At 35.0% G+C, this 23,148-nt stretch overlaps 3 protein-coding genes and 1 non-coding gene across 8 annotated transcripts; 2 read left to right on the forward strand and 2 right to left on the reverse strand.

Moving 5' to 3' along the window:
* Positions 1-44: 44 nt before the first annotated feature.
* Positions 45-4,736, reverse strand: LOC135126401 (ninjurin-1). Of its 4 annotated transcripts, none has more exons than XM_064052443.1 (3): positions 4,368-4,736; positions 1,261-1,434; positions 45-357 (listed from the first exon to the last, which is right to left on the reverse strand). In XM_064052443.1, the coding sequence occupies exons 1-3, from the start codon at positions 4,398-4,400 to the stop codon at positions 184-186; spliced, it is 381 nt and encodes a 126-aa protein (XP_063908513.1). In that variant the 5' UTR covers positions 4,401-4,736; the 3' UTR covers positions 45-183. The 4 variants fall into 4 exon arrangements, with proteins under 4 accessions (XP_063908513.1, XP_063908511.1, XP_063908512.1 ...); XM_064052441.1 differs by lacking the exon at positions 4,368-4,736 and adding an exon at positions 3,839-4,044; XM_064052442.1 differs by lacking the exon at positions 4,368-4,736 and adding an exon at positions 1,490-1,594.
* A 191-nt stretch (positions 4,737-4,927) lies between these two features.
* On the forward strand, positions 4,928-5,772 carry LOC135126404 (uncharacterized). Its single transcript, XM_064052448.1, has 2 exons — positions 4,928-5,164; positions 5,298-5,772. Exons 1-2 carry the CDS (start codon positions 5,005-5,007, stop codon positions 5,444-5,446), a joined length of 309 nt encoding a protein of 102 aa, XP_063908518.1. The 5' UTR covers positions 4,928-5,004; the 3' UTR covers positions 5,447-5,772.
* Trnai-aau (transfer RNA isoleucine (anticodon AAU)) lies at positions 5,458-5,531 on the reverse strand. The gene has a single exon. It is a non-coding gene; the product is annotated as a tRNA-Ile (tRNA).
* A 7,793-nt stretch (positions 5,773-13,565) lies between the features above and the next one.
* LOC135126405 (endoplasmic reticulum metallopeptidase 1-like) lies at positions 13,566-22,803 on the forward strand. 2 transcript variants are annotated; one of them, XM_064052450.1, is made up of 8 exons: positions 13,566-13,824; positions 14,449-14,992; positions 18,065-18,754; positions 19,620-19,849; positions 19,909-20,092; positions 20,144-20,484; positions 20,594-21,088; positions 21,525-22,803. In XM_064052450.1, the coding sequence occupies exons 1-8, from the start codon at positions 13,816-13,818 to the stop codon at positions 21,687-21,689; spliced, it is 2,658 nt and encodes an 885-aa protein (XP_063908520.1). In that variant the 5' UTR covers positions 13,566-13,815; the 3' UTR covers positions 21,690-22,803. The 2 variants fall into 2 exon arrangements, with proteins under 2 accessions (XP_063908520.1, XP_063908519.1); XM_064052449.1 differs by lacking the exon at positions 13,566-13,824 and adding an exon at positions 14,217-14,398.
* The last annotated feature ends 345 nt before the right edge of the window (positions 22,804-23,148 follow it).

Genomic DNA, 23,148 nt, shown 5'->3' on the forward strand with positions numbered 1-23,148 from the left:
GTATTTAATTTTATAATTTCTACGATAAAAACGAAACACAAAAATGTCATTTACAATTTTAATATCTATATACAATGATTAGGCCACTTTTAGGCGATAATACTCTAGTTAATCTAAGCTTATCACTTACGTAAGACTAAAATAAATATTATATTATCACTCGGTAAGTATTTTGATTGCTGGTTATGTTACATTACTTTCCCTCATCTCAAACGAGCTGATGAGGATATTGTCAGCCATCAGAACTATGTTAAGGCAAAGGATAACATTATTAGCCTTCTCGGCAGAGTTGTGGTCATCTTCGTTGTTTAGGCTCAACGACGCCCCCAGAACAACACACAGAATTGCTTGTACCACCTTTGTGCAAAAAAAAAAAAATAAATAAAATAAAATAAAAACAAAAATAAAAAATAAATAAACAAAAAAATGTTAAAGCTCGGTTTTTGCGGTATCGTTAATAGCAAGGGCGGGATCTAGGCCAAAATTCATTTTAATGATATCACAAAATAAAACCCCGGTCACAAAACCTAAAGAAACGTGATGTAAAATCCAACTCAGGGTTTGCATTTTTTCATCTTCATTTGTTTGTAATATAGCTACCACGACTGAGAGCAAGGCTGCAGTTACCTATGAAAAAACACTGAATTAAGTGGCATTCACAGTTGTTTGTTTCGGTAGCAGCAAGCGTATCCTTATTTATTCCTGCTACGGAAACGGACAAAAATATTCCCACATAACACAAAAAATTAGATTGTTACGAAAAGGACCGTTAGAGTTTAGGCGGGGGTTGTGTGTGTTCGTAGATGAGTTGCAAGGGTTGATTGGAATATTCCAAGCCGAAGCCTGATATTATGATGTTAATAATCGAAATCAAAAAAATGAAAATCAAAATGACGTCGTTTAAGATAACAGCTGTGCCGTGGTCGCGCTGTTTGTTAATGTTGAGGCCTCCAATTATCACAAACAAAATAGCGACGATTAACTGAAAGAAAAAATTCTATTTTACACAGCGTCCAAATTAGGTGGATCAAAAATTGCATATCTGGCTACAGTGGGATCGAAACAGGAAATTAACAAGTTAAGAACGGTAATGACAAAGGCGAAAATTGTCGTTGTGTGATTAAGAAAGTTGGCTGAATAGTGGTAATCTCTGAGGTGTAAACGACAGTCCCTCAATAAATGGAGTGTGAGACACAAAAGCCCTACCAGCACCTGTGGACAAGTAAATTGAATAGCTTAACAAATGTAGATATTACACACCTGTAAGACTATTGATATGCTGATCAAGGTTAGCATCAAGGCGTAAAACTCGTGCTTTTCACCGACTTGCAGGACGTATTTAAGCTGGGAGGCGTTAGCTGTTAGTAAGGCGACATCCAATAAACCTTGGGCTATGGTTTTCTTGGTAGCATATTTGTTTGCGTCCAAAGATTTCTGAAACAAAGAAGACATTAATTACGTCGAATATGAAGTTAAAGACCTCTAATACTAGAATGTCTACGCCTTCTCCGCTGATAATGTTAGGCAATCCACTTCTGGACATTTTGATTGCGATAGGTGAACAGCTTCTGTGACTATTGTTGATAAAATAATATCGTCAGATTTATTGTTAAATATCGGAACGATAAGATAAGGCAAATTGTGATTTTCATAAAATAGTTACCAGATAATAAAGTCATCGAAATAATTTTTTACTGTACTCTTGCCACACATAAGCATATTAATTATGAACAGCAAGTATAAACATCACATAATTCTGTAAGTTCAAGTAATTATTCTCAAATAAGTACCTATATATAATGTAATATGAATAGTTTAAAGAAATTGATTGAATGTCGATTCGCAATCTGCAACTTTTCGTATTTGTTGCTTACAAAATCCTTGTTTTGAGAAGTTTATTTTTTTCGGTTAAATTTATGCATTTTTTACACATTTTTCTGTGCATTAATTTATCGTAATACGATGTAAAAATACACCACAATCATTAATAGTAAAAGCAGATTAATCGAAAATCGTGAGTAGCTTTTCTATTATTATTTCATAAAAACCACAGAACTTAACTGTTTAATCGATAGCGCGCTACTTTCTCCTAAATACCAATGAATAAAATATTATAAACGTTTCTAACTACTTAAATATAGCTTGTAGAGTATACCTTCCAATAATCGGTTCATTTTTAGAAGTAATCCATAATTCCATAAAATACTTTATATGCATAAAGACAACGAAATTAAAATTGCAATGATTGACTAACGATATCCCTCTAATTTTATTATTTGTAAAAGTAACAGTCGAAATTCAGGATGTGTATATATTATTTATTGAAAAACACTAAATGCATGTTTAAAAAACTACCTCAAGAACACAGTGGTGTTGATTGCACATATTTAAGTAAGAATTGTTTAACAACATTTGCCATGACGAAATTAATTTTTTGGAGGGGACGAAAACATAGTGTTTGGTTATTGTTTTACCGTGTTCTTGATAACAATCTCAAGGTATACATAAAATTTCAGATTAAATGTAGATGTGGAGGTCACGTCTTCAAAATTCTCACAGGCATCAGACGACGACAGATATAAGAAATCGGGAAATTTCTGTTTTCGTATTCAACGAAAAAACATGAAATCAGACAAAATGACCGACTGTACGGATATTGTTTGAAAACTCCATGTAGATTTTAAATGTATTTTATGTTTTTCGTTACTTGTATCTTGTATCGAAGGGTAGTTTGGAAATAATTTTGATTGCTCAATTGAGACGAATGTGTATTCATAATTCTATTTTTGTGTTTTACATAAAAAATATTAACATCCTTTTTAAACAACTTTTGTACACTGATATTTTTTATCGTGCCTGTTTCATGAAAAATGTATTCGTTGAAGTTACAAATTATAGTAAAATATAATGCAGGTAGTAAACTTTCACGCGTTTTAAAACTTTAATAATAGCGCTAGAATTACTTGAATTATACCTAGTTTACTGATTGTAAATAATTAATAGCTTTATGAGTAATAAGAATAAAATTGCTCTATAGTGTATAATAATTTTATTATTACGAAATTTATGTACTGCAGTAGCAGTTAACACGTCCTATTCCTACTTTATTAATAGGTATGTATAATGTTTTTCCACTGACTTTGTGTTTTTACAGATAGATAAAATGCCGCGCACTTAAATCTTGACAACGAATAGAGATACTGAAATTCTGTAAACGCCATTGTTTTTAGCTTGAAGGGGAAAGCTTAATTTAGCACACTGCATTCCTCTAAAAAGTTTTTATGTTCAGTGGTTGGAGTTGCCGAAGTTCTTTGAAAATTCACTTGGTACATTATTTGACAGTAATGCTAGAGAAAAAGTTCAGCTTGCTAAAGTTTAGTGTAATTTTAACTATTTATGTAAACAGATGGAAATCATGCACTTTTGGAATGGTTTTAAATTTTATCACTACTGCATGTTAAGTACACATCTAAATTTTTTATTATAATGTATTTACAATCCCCAAGAAACAAGGCACGATCATTGAGAAACACTTTTTTTAACATTCTACTTCCTGTTGCAAACCGGAAATAATTATTACAAAACGACTACACTGTATTAAAACTTTGGTTTCAACAGATTGTCAGTAAACTAAATTGAATACCTGTTTACGACGTTTTTAAACAAAAAATGATACTGAGTGATTAACACTCTAGTACAGGTCCTTTCTACTCTCTACTAGCAACTTTTGAACCGTGCAACCTCCGATTTCTTGCAAAAATTTTAACGAAAATTAACGCACTATTTTTTTTTAACTTTCACTATGGAAAGAAACCACTTAAACGTATTGGGGTCTTACCCGAATGTATCCAATAAGATTCCCATCAGTCTGGGATGTGGTAGGATATTCTCTATTTTCACTTTCCATTGTTGTCTAACTTGCGTTCTAATAGTCTCGAATCATCCGTCACAGCACAATTAAGTTTAAAATGATCTAAATTAAACAATAGATCAAAACGTTCGCGTGGGAGAAGAGTGGCTTTATCTACACGTATCGGCCACACATCGATTACAGTCAACATTATCGAATACGATTTTTTTTATTCTCCTGAAAACGGTATATAGTCACAAGGTTATTTTGCAACAATGCTGTTCGTTCCACCAATAAAAGCAGAATCACTTTTCCTGCGCTTAATAATGTGAAACGGTACAGTTTTTTTTTTGTGGAATGTTATGCCAACGCTCTGTTGTTGTAATTCGGTCTTTTAATGACATCTCAGCTTTCTAATTGCAGTATGCGTCAGTGATTCCCTTGCAATTATTATGTAAATAAAAATCCATTGTTTACGTTGTCCTGCTTGGAAAAAGTAAAAATAGAAAACACTCACCTGAGGACGATAAGCATCTGGAGATATGGACATTTTTCTTTCAGGAAGGATCGATCAAACAAAGCACTTGTGGATGGCAGACTACTAGAGTTGTCGCTGATTATTAGACATGTTGATAAAATTTCTGCGATAAGTTGATGCGATGGATTTGCTGTTAATCTGACGACTTACAATTTATTGCGACCTACTCACCAGTGCCGCTAACGTGTGTAACAACTACCACGATCAATTTTATCCAACCAATGGTAGCAAAGCTCCCTTGACGGTATGATTGCAACAATTTAGGCTTTCAATGCAAACAAATCGGACGATTTCAAATTCACCCGCCAAAACATCTCAGAATGGTGTTTAATAAAAATAAATTCAGATTGGTCTCTTGCGAATTTTTTTATGGAGTCGAATCAATAGCAGCAAATTTTATTGCAGTGACAAGACACGTCGACTAGGTAGATAATTTTCAATGAACACTCTTCTTGGTTCTAATTTCAAACAAAGCATGCCTCCCACTCGTTACGTTATCTTAAGACTTTTACACAACTTGTACAAGAATGAAGAGATTTTTGTCGCTTGATGGCGTGTGAAAGGTGGTTTGAATATAAATAAAGCAGTCAGGGAGACGACACCCTCAGTTGCGACCATGGCTTTTGTGAAGTGGTTGTTCTGTGTACTGTTCGTGATTGTATTGAACCATCAAGTTCAAGGCCAGTTGGGCCTTCCCGGCAATAACTATATAGAAAAACAACTGCTTTGTGCCCTTGATAAAGCCCCATGTGACGCTTTAGGCCGCCAAATTAAAGGTAAACCACACGATTACAAACATATTTTAGTTGTGAATAAATAATAATTATTAAAGTAATAAGGGGTCGTTGAACTTAAATTTAAAAAAGACCATTACATTCACTTTCGTTCTAAAATCGACTTGCATTGCAGGTGCCTTACCAGAGATCATTGGCAAAAACTGTGCAGCTTGTGATGCGAGACAAGTGGCTAATGCGAGAAGGATTGCCCGTTATGTTCAAGCGAAATACCCAGACGTATGGAATGCCTTAGTTGAAAAATATGCCAAAGAAAAGCAATGAGGAAAAAAAGTTGGCCCATGAGGAGATCGAACCCGCGACCTTCGCGTTATTAGCACGACGCTCTAACCAACTGAGCTAGTGGGCCACTGTACCTCTCTTTGGTAATAAAATACTAGCAGGCAGAAGTCATATTTTTTTTAAGTATTTATTTTTTTTCTAAAACTTATTTGATAGACTTATGGGGAATTTTAGGAATTTTAGCTTAAACGTGTACTAAGTACAAATAGATCGACCTGTGTTAGTAGGAACTGTCTAGTGTTACTGTTCTTATCCAGTAGTTAAGAGATATGTTGTGTATCCCCAAATAAAGATATTTTCAACGACTAGATTTTTTAAAATTTATTTTAATATTGAGCAATACTAAATATAACAATGCAAGATGACAAAGGTAGAATAGGTAATTTAAAAAAAAATTAAATCTTATCTCTGTATACTTGTTTCGTTTAAAACATACCTCATAAAATTGTGTGATAATAGTGAGCTCGTAACTGTAGAATCCTGTTGTTGGTAGACGTAATTGACCCTTTTCCTGTAAGCAAAGTGAGTAGACATTATATAAATTCCAATGATACAGAGTGAGACAACACCGCGCAGGCAAAGTCAGATTTTTGGAGCGCCAAGTTAAAATTAACCAATGAGCGACAGATTACGCATGTGTAGCCGGTTGCATTCTGTCAAAGCGGTTTGTTGTCACAGCACAGTATAGATATCAATCAGTAGAGACAACTCGCTGTTTTTACTGACCCGTTTTCATGGGTGGTCGTTTGTCTTGTGACCGTATGAGGGCGCGCAACGCAAGGTACTTCTCTTTCTTACACATTGGGACATTGAACTGCGGTACTTTTGTTATCTAGTGACGTTAATGTGAATTGTGAAATATTTGAAATTTGGCAGTTTAGTTGCATTGGTTTTGATGATTTAAGACTGTGATTTAAGGCTGATCTTCCGGTGTAATTATTGCAGTTAAGTGTAATTTTTACAGAGACATTTTAAAAAGCGTTGTTCACGTTTTCATAGGACCATTGTTTACTGTTTATTTTTTTTTGTAAAAAAATTAATTAATTAGCATTTTCTAATAATGTTGAATTTTACAACCATTTACAGCCATCATGAAAAAGAAATTAATGAAACGTAAAATCGTAATCAGAGAAGCGGGCCACATCTAAATTTCAACATGGCATCCCTGTTATAGGGCGCTTAATTAATTATTTATTATAATAGACTGTGTGGTTTCTAAGATCAACTAGTTATAAAATGTTATTGTTATTACACTATTTTTAAGTCTTTTCCAAAAATTCATTTGCACAAAGTGTAGTAAATTGTGTACACGAATCAATTTTAAAATGAAGCGTTTGTGATCCTTTTTAAATTGAGTGGCGACATCTAGAAATATTTTGGACAACGACCACCGATGACGGCTTAAAATTCGGGTCAAAAAGATCAAAGGCGCCGACACGAGTTGTCCATACTGACTGTTGTCTATACTGTGGTCACAGGCCTTTGCTCTGCTACCGGAGTGCCGGATACTATTTCCAACGTGGTTTTGAAGATGCGTGCGCACGGAAAGTCACGATGGAAGTTTTACGATCTTACAGGAAAAGGGTCAATTACTGTGTCTCTTGAATCTACCTGGACTAAGAATCAGCCAGGATGAGTGTCTTGCAAAATAGGGTCTATATAATTTTATGAGGTATATCCTAAATGAATAGATTATAATATGACACGCATCCTTTCAGTTAGAAAAACATGATATTATAAATTAATTGTTATGTACTAAACGTAAATACACTGCGTTTTTATTGTATAGGTTCTAATAAATTTTGTGAGATTGTTGGAGAGTGACGGCACAACATATTAGCTAGTTCGAAAGCAGTTTCAGAAGTCAGAGTAAGAAACTCACGCATAAATGAGTATGTTAAACTAAAAGTAACCGTAAAGTATATTACAAAAATTCAAATAAATCAAAACATTGTTAAAACAATCTATGTCTCTCCCGCACTTTTAAGAAGATAAGATAAAACCCTTGTGTTCACTTAGGTGATTCATAGCATTACTATTTGTTTGTAACGAACAGTGCGTACCAGGATTAGGTAGGTACTTGATAATTTTTTTGCTAGTGCTATTTAAGTATTGCTTTTTAATAATATAATTCTTCAAAAAAGAAATAGGAGCTTATAGGCACAATATCCAGAAATATAGAGTCTAACTATACAAGTGCTGTTATCATCACGAACGAAACGTTTATCTTCCGCAATTAACTAAAAAGATTCCAAGAAACCTATCTATATTTAAGTAATTATTGCTTGAACATCGCCTTTAGTCGCGGTATCTGAGAGTACATTTCACAATTTTGTTACGAAGTTAATTCATCAACTTTGAAGCTTAAGATGTGGACCACTTTCGTTGATTTCTTCAGAGCCTTCTTAACAGTAACGTACCATCGAGCTCATTCGTCATTTTTTGATTACCCTGTATGAGAACAGATGAAACACAAGATATGATAAATTACGCAGTGGCGGCGTAAAGGGAGGCCAGAGAATACTTACAGCAGAAGAATGTTATAAGAAACTTAAAACATGGTTAAAATGGTTTTTGCAAGGAAACATGGATTTTGCAATTATGGGATGGAGCCTATTGCAAAATCGATATTTCCTTATACAAATTCTACATTTTAAACATGTTTTAAGTTTCATGTTGTGAAAGGAAGCCTACAGATATTAAAATAAAACGGCAAAATGTAAGCCCGCCCACCCGCCTTATCTCAATTGTGATGATTTTTTTTATTCGTCGTGAATCAAAACTGCAAAATACTTATTTCTTTACAAGAAATAAAAAATGAGTATCGTGTTGTTCATAGAATACTATGTATATTAAGAAAAAAAAAAGCAAAATATAAACAACGCCCACCCACCCCGTCTCAATTGTGATAATAATATAATATACTTATGAACGAGATACCCCTATTACAATATTAATTAATCTTATTAATAATACAAGAAAGGAAGTTACGAAACTATATATGTATAATAAATAATAAATACGTGCTAAATAAAATTAAAAATTATTAATTAAAGATTTAGAAAATAGCTTATATTCCTTATTAAATTCTTAAAAGCAGTTTTATTGATATTGAATATGTTGAACCTGTGGTCGTCTGCGAGTCTGTTGGCTGTTCATCATTCGTCTAACTGGATGGTTTTGCGATCTCTTTGTTATCAACAAAGGAATTCTGAAAATCAATTGACCACGAGTCAATCTGCTATCAGCAAGCAACACAATGAAAGATAATTTTTCTAGTAAGTGGGCATTATCTATCTCACCATTAATGGGTCCTCGAAGAAATGAAATATCGGTAATTATGCGATGAGTTTCGAGTGAATTAATATGAAAATTACACATTAATCAAGTGTAATTACCCTGTATATGAGTCCGACCAAGTTTAAACTCTAATAAGCGTAGGCATTTTTCCTATACTCTTTCCAATAAATCACAATACGTTTTATAAGTAGGATACCATATGGAAGAACAATAAAGTAGACGAGATCGAACAAGAGAGAATAGTATAAAATTTTTAGGGTCGAAATCGAAAAATTTTGACAATGCCTACAAATAACTCCAAGGGTTATTGAGTTATTAATAATAAACTAATAATGATTTTAAATGTTAATGATGTTTTTTTTTTAATTCTTAGAAACTTAAGACACGTTTAAAATGATAAATTTTTGTAAGGAAATATGGATTTTGCAATTAGGCTCCGCCCTTAGGTCTGCCAACGAATGAAAACTTCATTACTATTTAGATCAGGGCAGGTACAGGGGGCTTAATCTTTGCTTTATTTTTTTCTTAATAAACATAATAGACAACACGATACCTATAAAAAACCGCCCTGGGTGCCAAACCACGCTACGCCGCCACTGAAATTACGTAAGATTTTATTCAAATTACAAAAACTGAAATGAGGATGATCTTCAATTCAACGCATGTTAGAGTTCTGTTGTATAGTTTGAAATCCGTCTTCCCTTCACTACAACCACCCCACACGTGTCTATATCCGATTCCCAGAGCCGTAGCCTTCACACATGTATTTGAAAATCCTGGTTTTGGCAGTCGAACAAATTCTAAATATGACGTTTTAACAAAAGGCTTCTCAAGTAGTATCATTCCAATGTCATAACGTATTTCAGACTGTTCGTCATCAAGCATTTTCTCCATATTAAACCATTTGTGACGTATCCCCTTCTTCGCGAGTCGTATTTGAACGTACTTGCGTCCATAATTAAAACCAGTTCTTATTGTTGTTAGCCTCCTATAAATTAAAAAGATGTTAATGCAATGTGCTGCTGTTAAAATCCATTTTAAGGTAATTTTATTATGCTTCCACCACACAACGAATTACTATGAATTGTAACTGCATAAAGATATTTTTTGTAATCACATGGTTCTCCTCCTACAATTCTAGGAGCGAAGAGTTCTTGTTTTTCTTGAAAGAATATGTGACACACTATGGAGAAAGTAAAAGTGATGCTGACCATCGTTCTAATAAAAACCATTACCAGCCCAGGTAGAAGAACTTATTATAATTGATCACTTTTTCAGTGTCAAGATTGTCAGTAGCGATCGCACTCTCTGACACTCTATAACAAAATATCAGTTTTTCCTCGCTTCTAAAGTACAACTATTTAATACTCCTAATAAATAACACTTTATACAATTTATCTTAGAAAGTATACTTCTTTAAAGAATCATTCCATATTTTCATTTCTCTATCGCAAGTTACCGAATTAAGTATTACTATGGGGTAATTTTGAAGAACATCTAGTTTTATGGTTTATGCAGGAATCGCCAACTTAACAGAGAGCAACTTAATAATAAAATGAACTTTTAAATTTATTATTATGATGAAGTCATTTATTTTCGATTATTGAAATTATTCAAATATCAAACTTAAGATAAATTAAAAACAGACACACGTAAAATACCAACGTTTTTTTTTTTGTAAATTCTAAATCTAATACTATTAAACGAGCAAAGTTTGTATATATTCTAATACTATTAAACGAGCAAAGTTTGTATATATATATGTAATGGGTTTCTCGAAAACGGCTCTAACGATTTCGATGAAATTTACAGGTTAGGGGTTTTTTGGGTCAAGAAATCGATTGATCTTAGTTTTAACTTCTGAAAATTACAGCTTCATGCATTTTCAGCAATTTTCAGGCAGTGAATTATATTTGTTGCTAGGCAACATCAGATGACACTACACGAACACGAGATTGTTTTATATGAGAAGTTTGGGTGACAGTCTGACAGTACGTTTGACGTACCTTTTTATCTTCAATTGTACGTACCGAAACATACTCCACTGTATAGAGGACGTTGAAATTCACCTCCTGAGGTGAGAAAATTTACCAAAAACTAAACAGTGAGCGGATAAAAGGCACACGAAAGTGTGTTGAATTGAGATTATTTTGTCAAGCATTCATTTCAGAGGTTCCACGGTCAGTGTCAACATGTGATCGTTTTCGGGGATGGGACCGTGTTATTTGAGTTTTTGGGCTCAACGTTTCGCACACTTTCGTAAATGGCATCTTCGGGAGCAGGGTTGAGATTGAGAAATTAGGAATAACACAAAAGAGCACGTTAACTCAATATGTTAACCACACCAGAGGCGAAACTCTTCTGGCAGTAAGAATGTGGTTGTGACCTTTTTCTAGAGTCGAGAGAGAGAACTACGAAAAAAAAAGAACGACAGAGAGAAAACTTGGGTAACAAATGAGATGTCAAACAATAATTCCAGTTTTCTGTTCTTTAATCTCTACATGTCACTTATCAGTGTTTAAAAAAAAGACTGCTTATGGAATTTCTTTTTTAATGTGTATTTTTAAGTAGCGCGTGTATTTCAAAATGCATACTATACGCATATTTATCTGTCCTAATCTGATCTAATACTACCAAACGAGCCGAGTGAAACTCGGTCAACCAGATATTTATTTTAAAATGCCATTGTCGAGCAAGTCACGGGAAGCTTTCGGGGACTTGGCGGTTTTTTCGTATAACCTTGGAAACTACGGACTGTTCATCGGTTCGCCGTGTAAATATCCAAAAAGTCGGAGAAGTTCATAAAACACTTACGTCGCCTTGAAGAAATTATGCACCTTTCCGTAGATCCCATGGTATTAATGTAGGTACTACTAAAGATTTTATTCTTTAGACTACTCAAGCAGGATTACATTAATAACACATACCAGTATTGTTGGTTGCATACTACGTTTCTAAGCAAAAACAAAAAAATTTGAAATTAGATATAACTAGAAATAAATAGTCAGAAATCGTATTGTTTGAAAAGGTAGATGACTGCTAGCATACCTACATTGCCAACATCTAATTCTACAATGCGATTTTTGTTTAGCAGATATGCATACCTACTTTAGATTTGTTTTTTTTTTGTCGGCAATCCGATTTGAAAATTATTTTTATTTATGCTCACACATTTTTACCACATTTTGTTCATAAATGTGTTCATTGTAACGAATATCCGAGAAGAAGGAAATGTCCTAGTTGTTACACTTCCGCATACGAAAGCTCACCAGAAGCGTGTATTTACGGTTTTGTCCGAAACCTGTGAAAATGGTGTAGAGTTATATAGAAAATATGCGGCTCTCCGACCATCGAAAGTCACACATTCCTATGTATTTTTAGGAATGCGCAATGGAAAATGTACAGTACAGCGAGTAGGCATCAATAGCTTCTATTGCATACCTAGAGTGATTGGTGAATACCTGAAACTTGAAAACCCCGAACAATACACGAGTCATTCTCTAAGACGATTTTCAGCAACTATTTTGGCGGAACAGGGAGCTGACATGACTAAGCTTAAAAGGTTTGGTGGATGGTCCTCTGATAAAGTTGCAACAGGCTACGTGGAAGATTCTTTAGATCAGAAGATAAAAATTGCCCGAAAAATACTAATAGATTCTTCTGTCAGTGTGTCCTTATGTGATGTTGTCGAAAATGGTGTGGAAACGGCGGCGAACAAGAACCACTCCGTTGAACTTCAAGGATCATCGATTGGTTCTACATCAGTTTTTGAATTTCATAAATGCGTTGTACATTTTCATAATAAATAGTGGTTTATTAGTAAATTCGTAAAGCAATGAAATACTGGTCTCTTAGCAATCAGTGTCTCATTCAATAAGATACTGAAACCAGTATCTTATTCGATGATATATTGATGTAAGTATTTTAGCAACGCCAAACAATGCTAATATTAGACCGAATATAAGCAGGTATAAGAGAAAAATATGTATTTCATTCGGAGTTTAAGTGACTTCATGTGACTCGTATTGACTTACTTTAATCGTCCATACTCCGTCACATAAAGTATCACTTAAACTCCTAATAAAATAATAGATATTTATTTTATTAGGAGTTTAAGTGATACTTTATGTGTCGAGTATGGACGATTAAACGCCGAGCGATAGCGAGGCGAATTAAGTCCATACGAGTCACATGAAGTCACTTAAACTCCGAATAAAATACAATATTTTATTTTCAAACGATTAATCTTCGTTTGAAATGATTATTTCCTATCTTCTTGCTTCATTATGGAATTGCCTTGATTTCACTTACCATGGTTACTATGGTTGACAACCACTATGGTTTTCACATATTTATACTCCGGCGGAGTATAAATGTGTTATTTATACGCCGGCGGAGTACAAATAGTACTTATGCGCCGCTCAAAAACGGTGTCATAGAAATGACACTTAAACCCCGGTAAGAGCGTCATATAAGTGTCACTTATATGACGTTTGAAAATAAATATCTATTATTCACAGTCTTTCACATAATAAAAACAAAATGTTTTAAACAAAAGGGAACAAATTAACAATATTAATAAATAAATAATTTACATACTAAAAATATATATCTACTCAAAAATAAAAGTTAGCGGCTCATTAAAATAAAAAAAAAAAAATGCATTAAATTTTCGTTCTCCAGAAATTAAAATCTGTCTGCAGCCAAATCCCATATTCTTGGTACGCCTCTGACGTGCGGCATTCGTTGCCATGACGACCGATGATGCCGTCTACATTCCAGCTGTCAAAATGTGTCGGATAGCGCGCAGTATCCGCAGAAACAGCAGAAAACTAGCAGAGGTTGCGTTGTGCGCAACCCTTTACATTTTTTTTTTCTAAAATAAAACTATCAAAATTTTCGTCTATCGGGTTTGGTTAAGATATCTGACAAGCAAGTGTTCAAAAATGATCTTATCTCCGATAGGTTGTGTTTACTTTTCATAGCAACACGGGTTTAAAAATTAGTGTGCGGGAGGCATTTCTCAGCAGCAACCCAGTAATCCTTCGGACATGTCGAAGGTAAGATAAACAGAACCATGATTATCTCAGTCAGAATTCTCGTAATTAGCCCAGCAACACACGAGATCGGCGTGTCCACAAATGATTTTTTTGTTCTGAGCTGGTGCCAATTTCAAGGTTATGTCAGGTGTTATTGTTTATTTTCTGTACTTTGTTCAGTCCAGTGAATTTCTTTGTTGTGTTGCCTCAATTGCAAATTTGTTTTTTTCCTCCTTTCTTTAATTCGCGTGGTTCGCGCAGGATTAATTAAACTGTTCGCTTAACGTGTTAAGTGAGTGTTATCTACGCTGAAAAACATTTTCATTACGCTACCAATAATAAAAATGTTTACTGGCAACACATGTAGATTACGATTACGACCCAAATATTTTTCTATGATAAATATTTGTTGTCAAATATTGTCAGGTTATGGGAATGTTAAATTTAAGTAGTCACTTTTGAGTCCCTCCGAACTACATTTTATGCTACTATAGCAATTACTGTTCTTTAATTGCACCAAATGTATATTGTGGCCGCATTAAAAACTAGTCACTTAACCGACGTCGTTGTTGCAGCGCACCGATGGACCAAGAAAGTCATTACGACATTCCATTTAATTTAATCAATAACGTCATTTCGTTACAGAACCCAACATCTTTGCGAAAGCGTCCCAAAGACCTAAAAGCTCCCCAGCCACTCTCGTCGGATCGCAAAAATGATAAATCGAAAGTCATTCGGCCCATGCAAACAGCCCACTTCATAGCGGTCCTAGGTTTAATGTTGCTGGTCTTCGCCGCGGTTATCGTAATAGAAAAGCAGCTTCCCACGGGACTAAAAATATCGGACGAGGCGAAAAACCCGGACCGCTTTATAGCAGAACGTGCATACAACATTTTAAAAAAACTAACGAAAATTGGCCCTCGAATAGCCGGCAGCAACGCCAACGAGGTGACCGCCGTAGAGTTACTAAAGTCAGAAGTGCAAGAAATCATCAAGAAGACCAACCAGAATCACGTCATCGAGCTGGACATACAGAAAGCGAGTGGCGATTTTCATTTAGAGTTCCTTGACGGGATGACCAATGTGTACAGAGATGTGCAGAATGTGGTTGTCAAAGTAGGATCGAAGATCAAGTCCCCTCATAGCTTGCTGATCAATTGCCATTTTGATACAGTGGTTGATAGCCCAGGTGAGTGGGTTTATCTCTTAGAGTAGCAATTTCCAGGTAAAAATAGAACAGGTTTTATTGATAATAGATTAAAAGTTTGTTGTGTGGATATCGACGGCTTAGTCAGTGTTTGCTCAAGGCGGAAAATGAAGTCGTATTTACTCATGTGGCAATACATTATTATCGATTTCGTTAATTATCGAGGGCGGAAAGTCACTGGATTTTCATTTGAGACTCTCAGCAGTCTACATTTTTAATGCGGTGGGAGGGTCGCCGTTTTATTTAATAAAGTCGAGCCATTATGATTATGAAATTTTTATTTTGATAATGGAATCATAAATGATCTGGAATATTGATTGTAAGCGCTAATTAAATTAGCTGCCAATTTATTTGTGTCCAAACAAAAAAACCTGGTGTGTTTTCTGTCGCCTGTGCCGATTTTTATTGATCAAATAATCTCCGAAACTACCTGATCGATTGTTGTCACATTTTGTATGTATATTAGGGATATCATGTAGATGGTAAAACGCTAACCAAAATTTGACGTCCCATCATCAATATGAGTAGTTAAGGTTATCTAAAAGTTATGAAATAATATACTCCTGTACTCGTGGTTTACGAATCCGTGTTGATTTTTACCACAGTTACTTTGGCCTTTTTTATTTTTACAATATTTTCGTAATGGTTCCTGTAGCCGGTATCTCGATTCTGAATCAAATGCTTCGTGGTTCTGTCGGATTGGAGTGGGTTCTAATCCTCTCCTTATCGAGTGTTATTTACACTCTTTATGTTTTTTTACTTATAGGGTTTATCATAAAATCATTAAAATTTTGCAAAATCAATTTTTATAATTTTTCGAAAAAACTGGATTTGTCCGATTATATTTAAGGAGCGAGGGAAGTTCTGTCTAAATAACCTTAGATCAATTTTTGTTGCAAAATACACCGTGCTATATGAACCGTTTGTGCTTCCTAATATTCTTTTGTATTTTAGATATAAACTGATTTGTTTATTGATAACTCAAAAATGGCTCATTTAACTTTTCCGAAATTTTGGGAAACACGATGACTTGTGTCACATTGTACATGCCAAATGCAGCCTGTTTATTACCGTTACATTATCTTTCGTTTTAATTTACGGAACGTATCCTCGAGTTAATTTCATCTAGTGTAGCAACAGTGAGCATGGCCTAATAATGAATAATGGGTGCGTTTATTGAACATAAAATGTTTCATTGACTATTAATTGTAAAATTTTACATTCAGCAGATGGCAACGAGCGATTTGTGTGGTTGTGTCGATTATGTTTCTGAGTTTAATAACTTCAGTAATTTTTTTAAAAAGCTAATTTGATGTAAATAAACAGTTTATTCTCTGTTATCGTATTTAAACAAGATATTCTGTTGTATAGCTTGTCCAGAGTTATTCCGTTTTTATGGCTCTGACGTTTTCAGTGGTAACCATATACATACAATAGGATTTAAATAGTAAAATAAAAGCTACAAATCGAATAGATAGATAGAAATTGGTAGAAATCAAAATACAAAATTCTATCATTTTTTGTTAGTTGATCTGTTAGAAAGATCTATGACCGCATGTGTTGTTATGAAAATGCAAATGTTACCATAGGGATTAGGGTTTTATTTTTTTAAAGAACGCTCCTGCAGGATGGTCAAAAGTGATCATGTGAACAGGTTGTTTTATCCATTATCTTGGAAGCTTCTTGTATAATTTTGGACAAAGGTTTTAAAAAAATTAACAAATTGTGACAAATCGAATTTTATCATTTTTCGAAACGATGGGATTTGTTCGACTATATTTAAGAAACGGGGAAGTTCTCTTTCAATAACCTTTGGCCATTGTTTTTATTTTGGTTTATTTTTTCTTAGTGTCGCAGGAACGGTTTATCCAATTTTTCCGAAATTCTAGAAATACGGTTATCGTAATAGGTACGTGGTAATTGTTAGGAGTCAACGAAATTCTATGTAAATAACTCTTTGTTCTGATGTAAAATGCGTCTCTTAATTCCGTAAATCTTAAAATAGATCGAACTAACAATACCTCGTGAAATCAGTGATATAACGAATGTAGGTAGTGTGGGTTTTTATTGCGATTAGAGTAACACGTGGCCTTAAAACTGAGATACTGTTAATTATTCGCAAATTGTTCCGGTACGCTTTTTTTCTGTTAAAATTATTGTGTGTTGTAAAACTCACATTCGTTGATTATAAAAAAAATTTTGCTTTTCACATTTTTGTATTTGAGTATTTATTTTTTAATTAATGTCTTATCAGTCTGCACTAAATCCATAATTTAAGCTTGTGGATAACGTTTATTGCTGTTTTCGGTCTAGTGACAATTTAGAAAAAAGGCTGAATATCTGAACCCATTTAACCTCTATTAAAGCTTGCTTTGTTTGCCAAAGAGGTCATTTCAATTTCACTGTTTTAGTTGAAGCCACTACCTACATTATATATAGGGAAAATTATAATGGGACAAATAAAAACGCTATTTTTTATTCCCGCACAAACGAACGCCCACACCTATGTTTAAACCATAGTAACGTCGACGAGGTTTTATCTTTGATAGAGATAGAGCTAGAGTTTAATAGAGCGTGATTGATTGTTTTTTTGTTTTAAATTTTCGATCATTAATTTCTAAGAGTATTTTTTAATGTTATGGCGGTTTTATGAGTGATAATTGCGTGAAGGTAGTTGACGCTATGTTGTGGTTCCTTGAAAAATGGTGAAAAGTGAAATAAAACCACCAAATATTGACCCTGAAAATGCGGTTGATTGCATCGAACAATTTACATTTTTTTCTTAGTAGAAGGCATGCCCAATTCATAACAAACACATAATTATTTTCCTTTATTAATGAATAATGCCGAATTTTTAATAAAATCAAATACCTTAGTAAATAGAATTAATGGCATTAGATCGGAACCATCTATATTATTCTATAACACAGTTTTTGGCGGCGCATTGTTGTTTGTTTTATTCATGTGGGGGGTTAAGAACTAGGTTGAAAACTTTTAAACATTTTTGTGTGAGAACAGTTTGTCTTATTTGTATACAATTTCGATTTTTTTAAGGTGGCAGCGATGACGGCGCCGGGTGTGCCGTCATGCTGGAGATACTCCGAGTCCTGTCGAAATCGCCGAAGATTCTCCGTCACAACATTATTTTCCTCTTCAACGGAGGCGAAGAGAACTTTATGCCGGCAAGTCACGGCTTCATAACTCAGCACAAATGGGCTAAAGAAGTCCGAACTTTCATCAATTTGGAAGCGTGCGGAGCCGGCGGTCGAGAAGTTCTCTTCCAGGCCGGACCCAATCATCCGTGGATACTAGAAACGTACTCTGAAGAAGTGCCTTACCCCTACGCGTCGTCCCTGGCCCAAGAGATTTTCCAGAGCGGAGTAATTCCAGGAGATACCGATTATAGAATATTCAGAGATTTTGGAAACGTATCGGGTCTCGACTTTGCATGGTCTGCTAATGGATACGTTTACCATACGAAGTTCGACACTATCGATCATATCCCTCTGGGTTCGTTGCAGAGAACGGGAGATAATATTTTGGCGCTAGCTAAAGGCATGGCTCAGGGACACCAGCTGTCCGAAGTTGACAAGTACAGGGCCGGAAATTTAGTCTTCTTTGACTTTTTGGGTGCTTTCGTCGTACGGTGGCCGATGATTGTGGCCGACCTCATTAATCTGTCGACTGTGATATTTTCATTGTTTTCCATTCACGAGAACATACAGAGCGCTAAAAAAAATGAAGGTGAGTTTCGTTTTGTTTTTTATATTAACTACGTAAAAACTAAGGAAACATGAATTTCCAACTATTTATTAAATATATACAGAGTGAGTCACTTAGCGCGCGGTTCTTGATGTCTCATTAATCATTATTATTAAACAAAAAAAGTCAAAGACCAAAGTTGTACGATTCTTTAAGGACTATACTCTAAAATTATTTTTAACTATACAGAGTGTTCTATTTTTGAGGTGTACCTTTTTTATCTCTCTACAAAATGTTGCAACACCGATTAAAAAAAATCCTTCAGTGATTTTTTTGTGAACCTTTCCATCGCAAAAAAAATAAGAAAATTGGAATAACGTGGCAACGTTTCATCGTAATTTCAAAAATAAACTGTGGTTGTAACGCCTAAAGAGGAGATCAAACAAAATATCTGGTGTTTATTCATTTAAAAAACTAAATTGTGTGTTATGCCTCATAAACAAAACACTCTGTGTAGTTAAAAATAATTTCAGAGTATAGTCCTCAAAAAATCGTATAATTTTGGTCTTTGACTTTGTATTTTATTATTTCTAATAATTAATGAGATACCGAGGAATGTGCGCTTAGTGACTCTTCCTGTATAAAAAAAATATATGATTCTATTTTAAAAAAGTTAATAACATAAACAAATAAAAAAGAAAGAAAAAGAAGAATTTAGAAAACTAGTGTACTTTATTTAATAATTAATGACTTTGTTCTATGGGCAGTTTCCATGTTGTGTTGAAAATTACTGTTAGATGTGTATAATTCGGGACTTCATAGCATCCTTTGTAAGTTCGAGTATGCAAAATTGAAGAAATCAAGAAACCGAAAAGACCGTTGATTATTTAATGGGAAACTTTTTTAGACTTAACTACAAGACAGTACTTTAGAAAATTGTCTGGCTGTATGTCCATCATCATCGCTTCTTGGATAGCTTCTATCATCGCCGCCATCATGATCGCAGTGTGTTTAACCGGTCTGGGCAGAACTATGAGTTGGTACGCACGTCCACTCTGGATCTTCTTCCTTTACGTCATTCCTACACTTGTAGTCTCTATGGCAGTAATTCTTCTACACTCCAAGTACTACCAAAATGTATCACCATTACCTTCTCTCTCACCTGCAGACTGAGCTCACTTATTTTCCTCTTTCAGGATCTCGAACTATCTCCATGGACGATGTTCCAATTCTACTACGACGCATATCAGCTAATTTGGACCATATTCCTTCTCTTCGGTGTACTAGTCAGGGTGCGTTCCAGCTTCATAGCCCTAATCTGGGTGTTCTTCGCATCGTTAGGTAACTTCCTTAAATCAAGACTGTTCGGAAAATGGAGAGGTTAATAAAACACGCTCATGATGACAACATCAAATGGAAATTTCTTTTTAGATTCAAAGTGGTTGTTGCTACATATCGGAGTGGCCGGCTTACCGTTTGTTCAGTGCTTCTATCTGATCATAGGTGCTTTGTATCTCTTCATCCCGATAATGGGACGAGCTGGAGCAGGAAGCCACGCCGAATTCTTGATTGCCATAATGGTCAGCACTTTGTTCACTCTTCTATTCAGTTTTGCCGTGCCGTTGATCCTGCTTGTAAAAGGGGTCGAGAGGATATTCAGCTTGCTGACGGGATTGTTCCTTTTGTCGGTTGCCCTTTTAATACTCACCCCGTTGGGATTTCCATATTCCGGAGAACCGTCTTCTTTGGCGCCACAACGATTTATGATAGCTGTAAGTGGTGGTTTTGAATGGAATAGGAGCTTTTCACGGTGCGGTAAAAAATTGTACAGTGAAAAACTTCTAGATGAAACGAATTTTGACATGACTGACCACATTGTAGCATTCCAAGAGGACTTTTCATGACGTCTCGGGCGCTATAGCCAACGAGAAAACCGGTTACTGGATAGTCGATATGGACATTAACAGTCCACATACAGTCGACAGACACGTACCTGAGATGGCGGCGGCAGAACTCGTAGACGAAGACTGCAAGAATTATTTATATTGCGGCTTGCCGTATTTAGTTCCTGTTTTGACGATGTTGTGGAAGACGCACTGGTTACCAGGACCGGCTCCTGAGTTGCGAGTTCCAGTTACCATGAACGTATTGAGTAGAGAACCCATCAAGGACGGATTGAGAATTACCGTGGAGATTGACGGACCTACGCATATAGACGTTATGATATCGCCGGTTTTGGGAGTGACGCTGACTGAGTGGAATTTGAACAGCAAAACACCATTGGCTGGGCCTAGGTGGAATGGGAGGGATACCTATTTCATTTACTATGCGTATGGTTTGAAACGTGTGCCTTTGAGGTTTTACATGGATTTTAAGGTTAGTTTACATATGTTAATGTTTTATTGGTTACATATACCTACATTTTTTACGGTATGGTACTTATGTACCTACCAGGAACTCTGAACCACTAGCTATGGTTGAAATTCTGACAATAAGTCATAATCAAAATTTTTGACGAAAAGAACATCGTGTGATAAATAATTCATGTATTCATGTGCTTGCTCAACGGTTACAAAATCTTAACAATGTAGATGTTTGAAGCACAGATTGCGTATTTGAAATTTGACACGAGAATTTATTAACGATCAACTAACTTGTTAACTTGCTCTGGCCGTTTAAATTTTTTGTATCTTAGTACTGTTACACAGGAGAAACAACTACATGCAACAGTGTAAAAGTGCTCAAATTTATCACTATTGCATTGATCTTTTATCGATTGCTAATAGTTTTTCCCTATTATCCTCGATTTTAGGTTCCTGTGACGCATTCTGGGCCCATAATGGATTTTGCTGTAAGTTCCCAGTTTCTCTTCGAACCTGGAAAGAGTACAAAACAGTTCAGAGATTTCGTCTCCAAATTTCCATCGTGGACAGCGGTCTCATATTGGACAGCGACATACGAATCGTGGATAATTTAATCGACTTGGTTTCGTAGATTCAATTCGTTACATGACTTATTATATAAAAAAGACTAGAAGTTTGTGTTCAAATCCGTATAACGTTGAGCGTCCGGTGTATTCCTTCAGCGGGGATAGCGAATGTTATGATATTTCCGACAGTATTTTAATTATTTACGAGTGATTCGCTCTTCCTGTTGGAGGATAAGGCGTTCCAGCCAAAGATTCAACTCATCTTTCAACATATCTAGGGGCATACGTAAAGTTGTTTTCGGGCGATTTTCAAAACGTTATATTTTGCCTTGTGCCAAAAACAACGACATATTCGTAGAGTATTAGGGTTTTTAGAATGGTCTACAGTGACGTTTGCTCAGTTTTTAGGGTATTTAAATGTGGTAGAATTAAAATTAGTCAATTAGCGAAATTGTCGAAATTTCCGCATTCTTCTCAATCCATTATGGCCAGTCTATATCGTAAAGCAGAAAGTACAATAAAATTTTTGCAATACAGTAAATTAGTAATGCAACAAGCTTTGTACATATCATGACGACATATTTATTGAGGGTCGCATAGACTATGAGCTTTATTCTTATAATTTAGGCTTTATCGCGAATGTAAATAAATCACTTGATAAATAAGACACAGTTATCCTTTTTGTCGGTAGACTCGTGAATATTGCGCGAGCCGAAAAGAAGGATGAATAAAACAAGTATTCCCGAAGGTTTCGATTCGTTTAAGTCAGTTTTCACACAACGGCCATTTTATGAACGTTGTTCGACATTACCGGCGATTACCCAACTCAAACAGTTTGTTTCAAGTTTACCTAACAACTTTTTGGTTTTGTGCTAATTGAGTTAGCATTTTCTGACCACATTTTCTAATTTCCAGCAAGGTTCGTGTCTCTTACAGTATGGCTGTTTTTAATATTTCCTTTTATTGATTATTATTGTATACAACAGGTTGTTTGTTATCGATATAATTTTAATATACCTATGTATTTAATGTGATATCCTACCGACACCAAATTTTTATATTTACTGTGTGCATTTTGGTGATATGTTTGCGCACTCATGTTTTGCATTGTTATGAAATATATTATATATTGTTATCAAAATAAACATCTTAAGGATTTGTATATTATTTTTCGTATTTCCTTAAACAGCGCTCGGTATTTAACCACCGGTGAACAACCTTTGAATAACAACGAGCGAAGCACCCTAAACTGTCTCTTGGAATTACCACATTTTTTACATATCTAACGACAGTCGCCTTCCGAATTATAATGTTGGAGATTTTTACATTGTGCTGACGTCAGATCTGGTTTGCGTCCAATGATAATTTTCGCGTTACTGTGGCAAAGTGCGCGTTGTCGACGCCGAAATAATTAGTAACGTTGGCACGTAAATTCCTTCAAAATATTTTCACGAAGGAACTGTGCCGTTCGGTTCATATTCACTTATGGTAGTATAGCAGTGTTATA

Source organism: Zophobas morio, unplaced genomic scaffold, assembly GCF_036711695.1.
Source record: "Zophobas morio isolate AGI-343-1 ecotype UQ-CSIRO unplaced genomic scaffold, CSIRO_AGI_Zmor_V1 ptg000010l, whole genome shotgun sequence".
In the NCBI taxonomy this organism is placed as follows: domain Eukaryota; kingdom Metazoa; phylum Arthropoda; class Insecta; order Coleoptera; family Tenebrionidae; genus Zophobas; species Zophobas morio.

Excerpts from the sequence above, each read along its gene's own strand:
- LOC135126404 (XM_064052448.1), top strand. The coding sequence starts at position 5,005 with ATGGCTTTTGTGAAGTGGTTGTTCTGTGTACTGTTCGTGATTGTATTG. Across the intron at positions 5,165-5,297 it reads TTTAGGCCGCCAAATTAAAG|GTGCCTTACCAGAGATCATT; the intron begins GTAAACCACACG and ends CTTGCATTGCAG.
- LOC135126405 (XM_064052449.1), top strand. The coding sequence starts at position 14,324 with ATGTATATTGTGGCCGCATTAAAAACTAGTCACTTAACCGACGTCGTT. Across the intron at positions 14,399-14,448 it reads CGCACCGATGGACCAAGAAA|AACCCAACATCTTTGCGAAA; the intron begins GTCATTACGACA and ends ATTTCGTTACAG. Across the intron at positions 18,755-19,619 it reads GAGCGCTAAAAAAAATGAAG|ACTTAACTACAAGACAGTAC; the intron begins GTGAGTTTCGTT and ends AAACTTTTTTAG.
- LOC135126401 (XM_064052444.1), bottom strand. The coding sequence starts at position 3,907 with ATGGAAAGTGAAAATAGAGAATATCCTACCACATCCCAGACTGATGGG. Across the intron at positions 1,435-3,838 it reads ATCTTATTGGATACATTCGG|AAATCTTTGGACGCAAACAA; the intron begins GTAAGACCCCAA and ends TCTTTGTTTCAG. Across the intron at positions 983-1,260 it reads GCATATCAATAGTCTTACAG|TTAATCGTCGCTATTTTGTT; the intron begins GTGTGTAATATC and ends TTTTTCTTTCAG.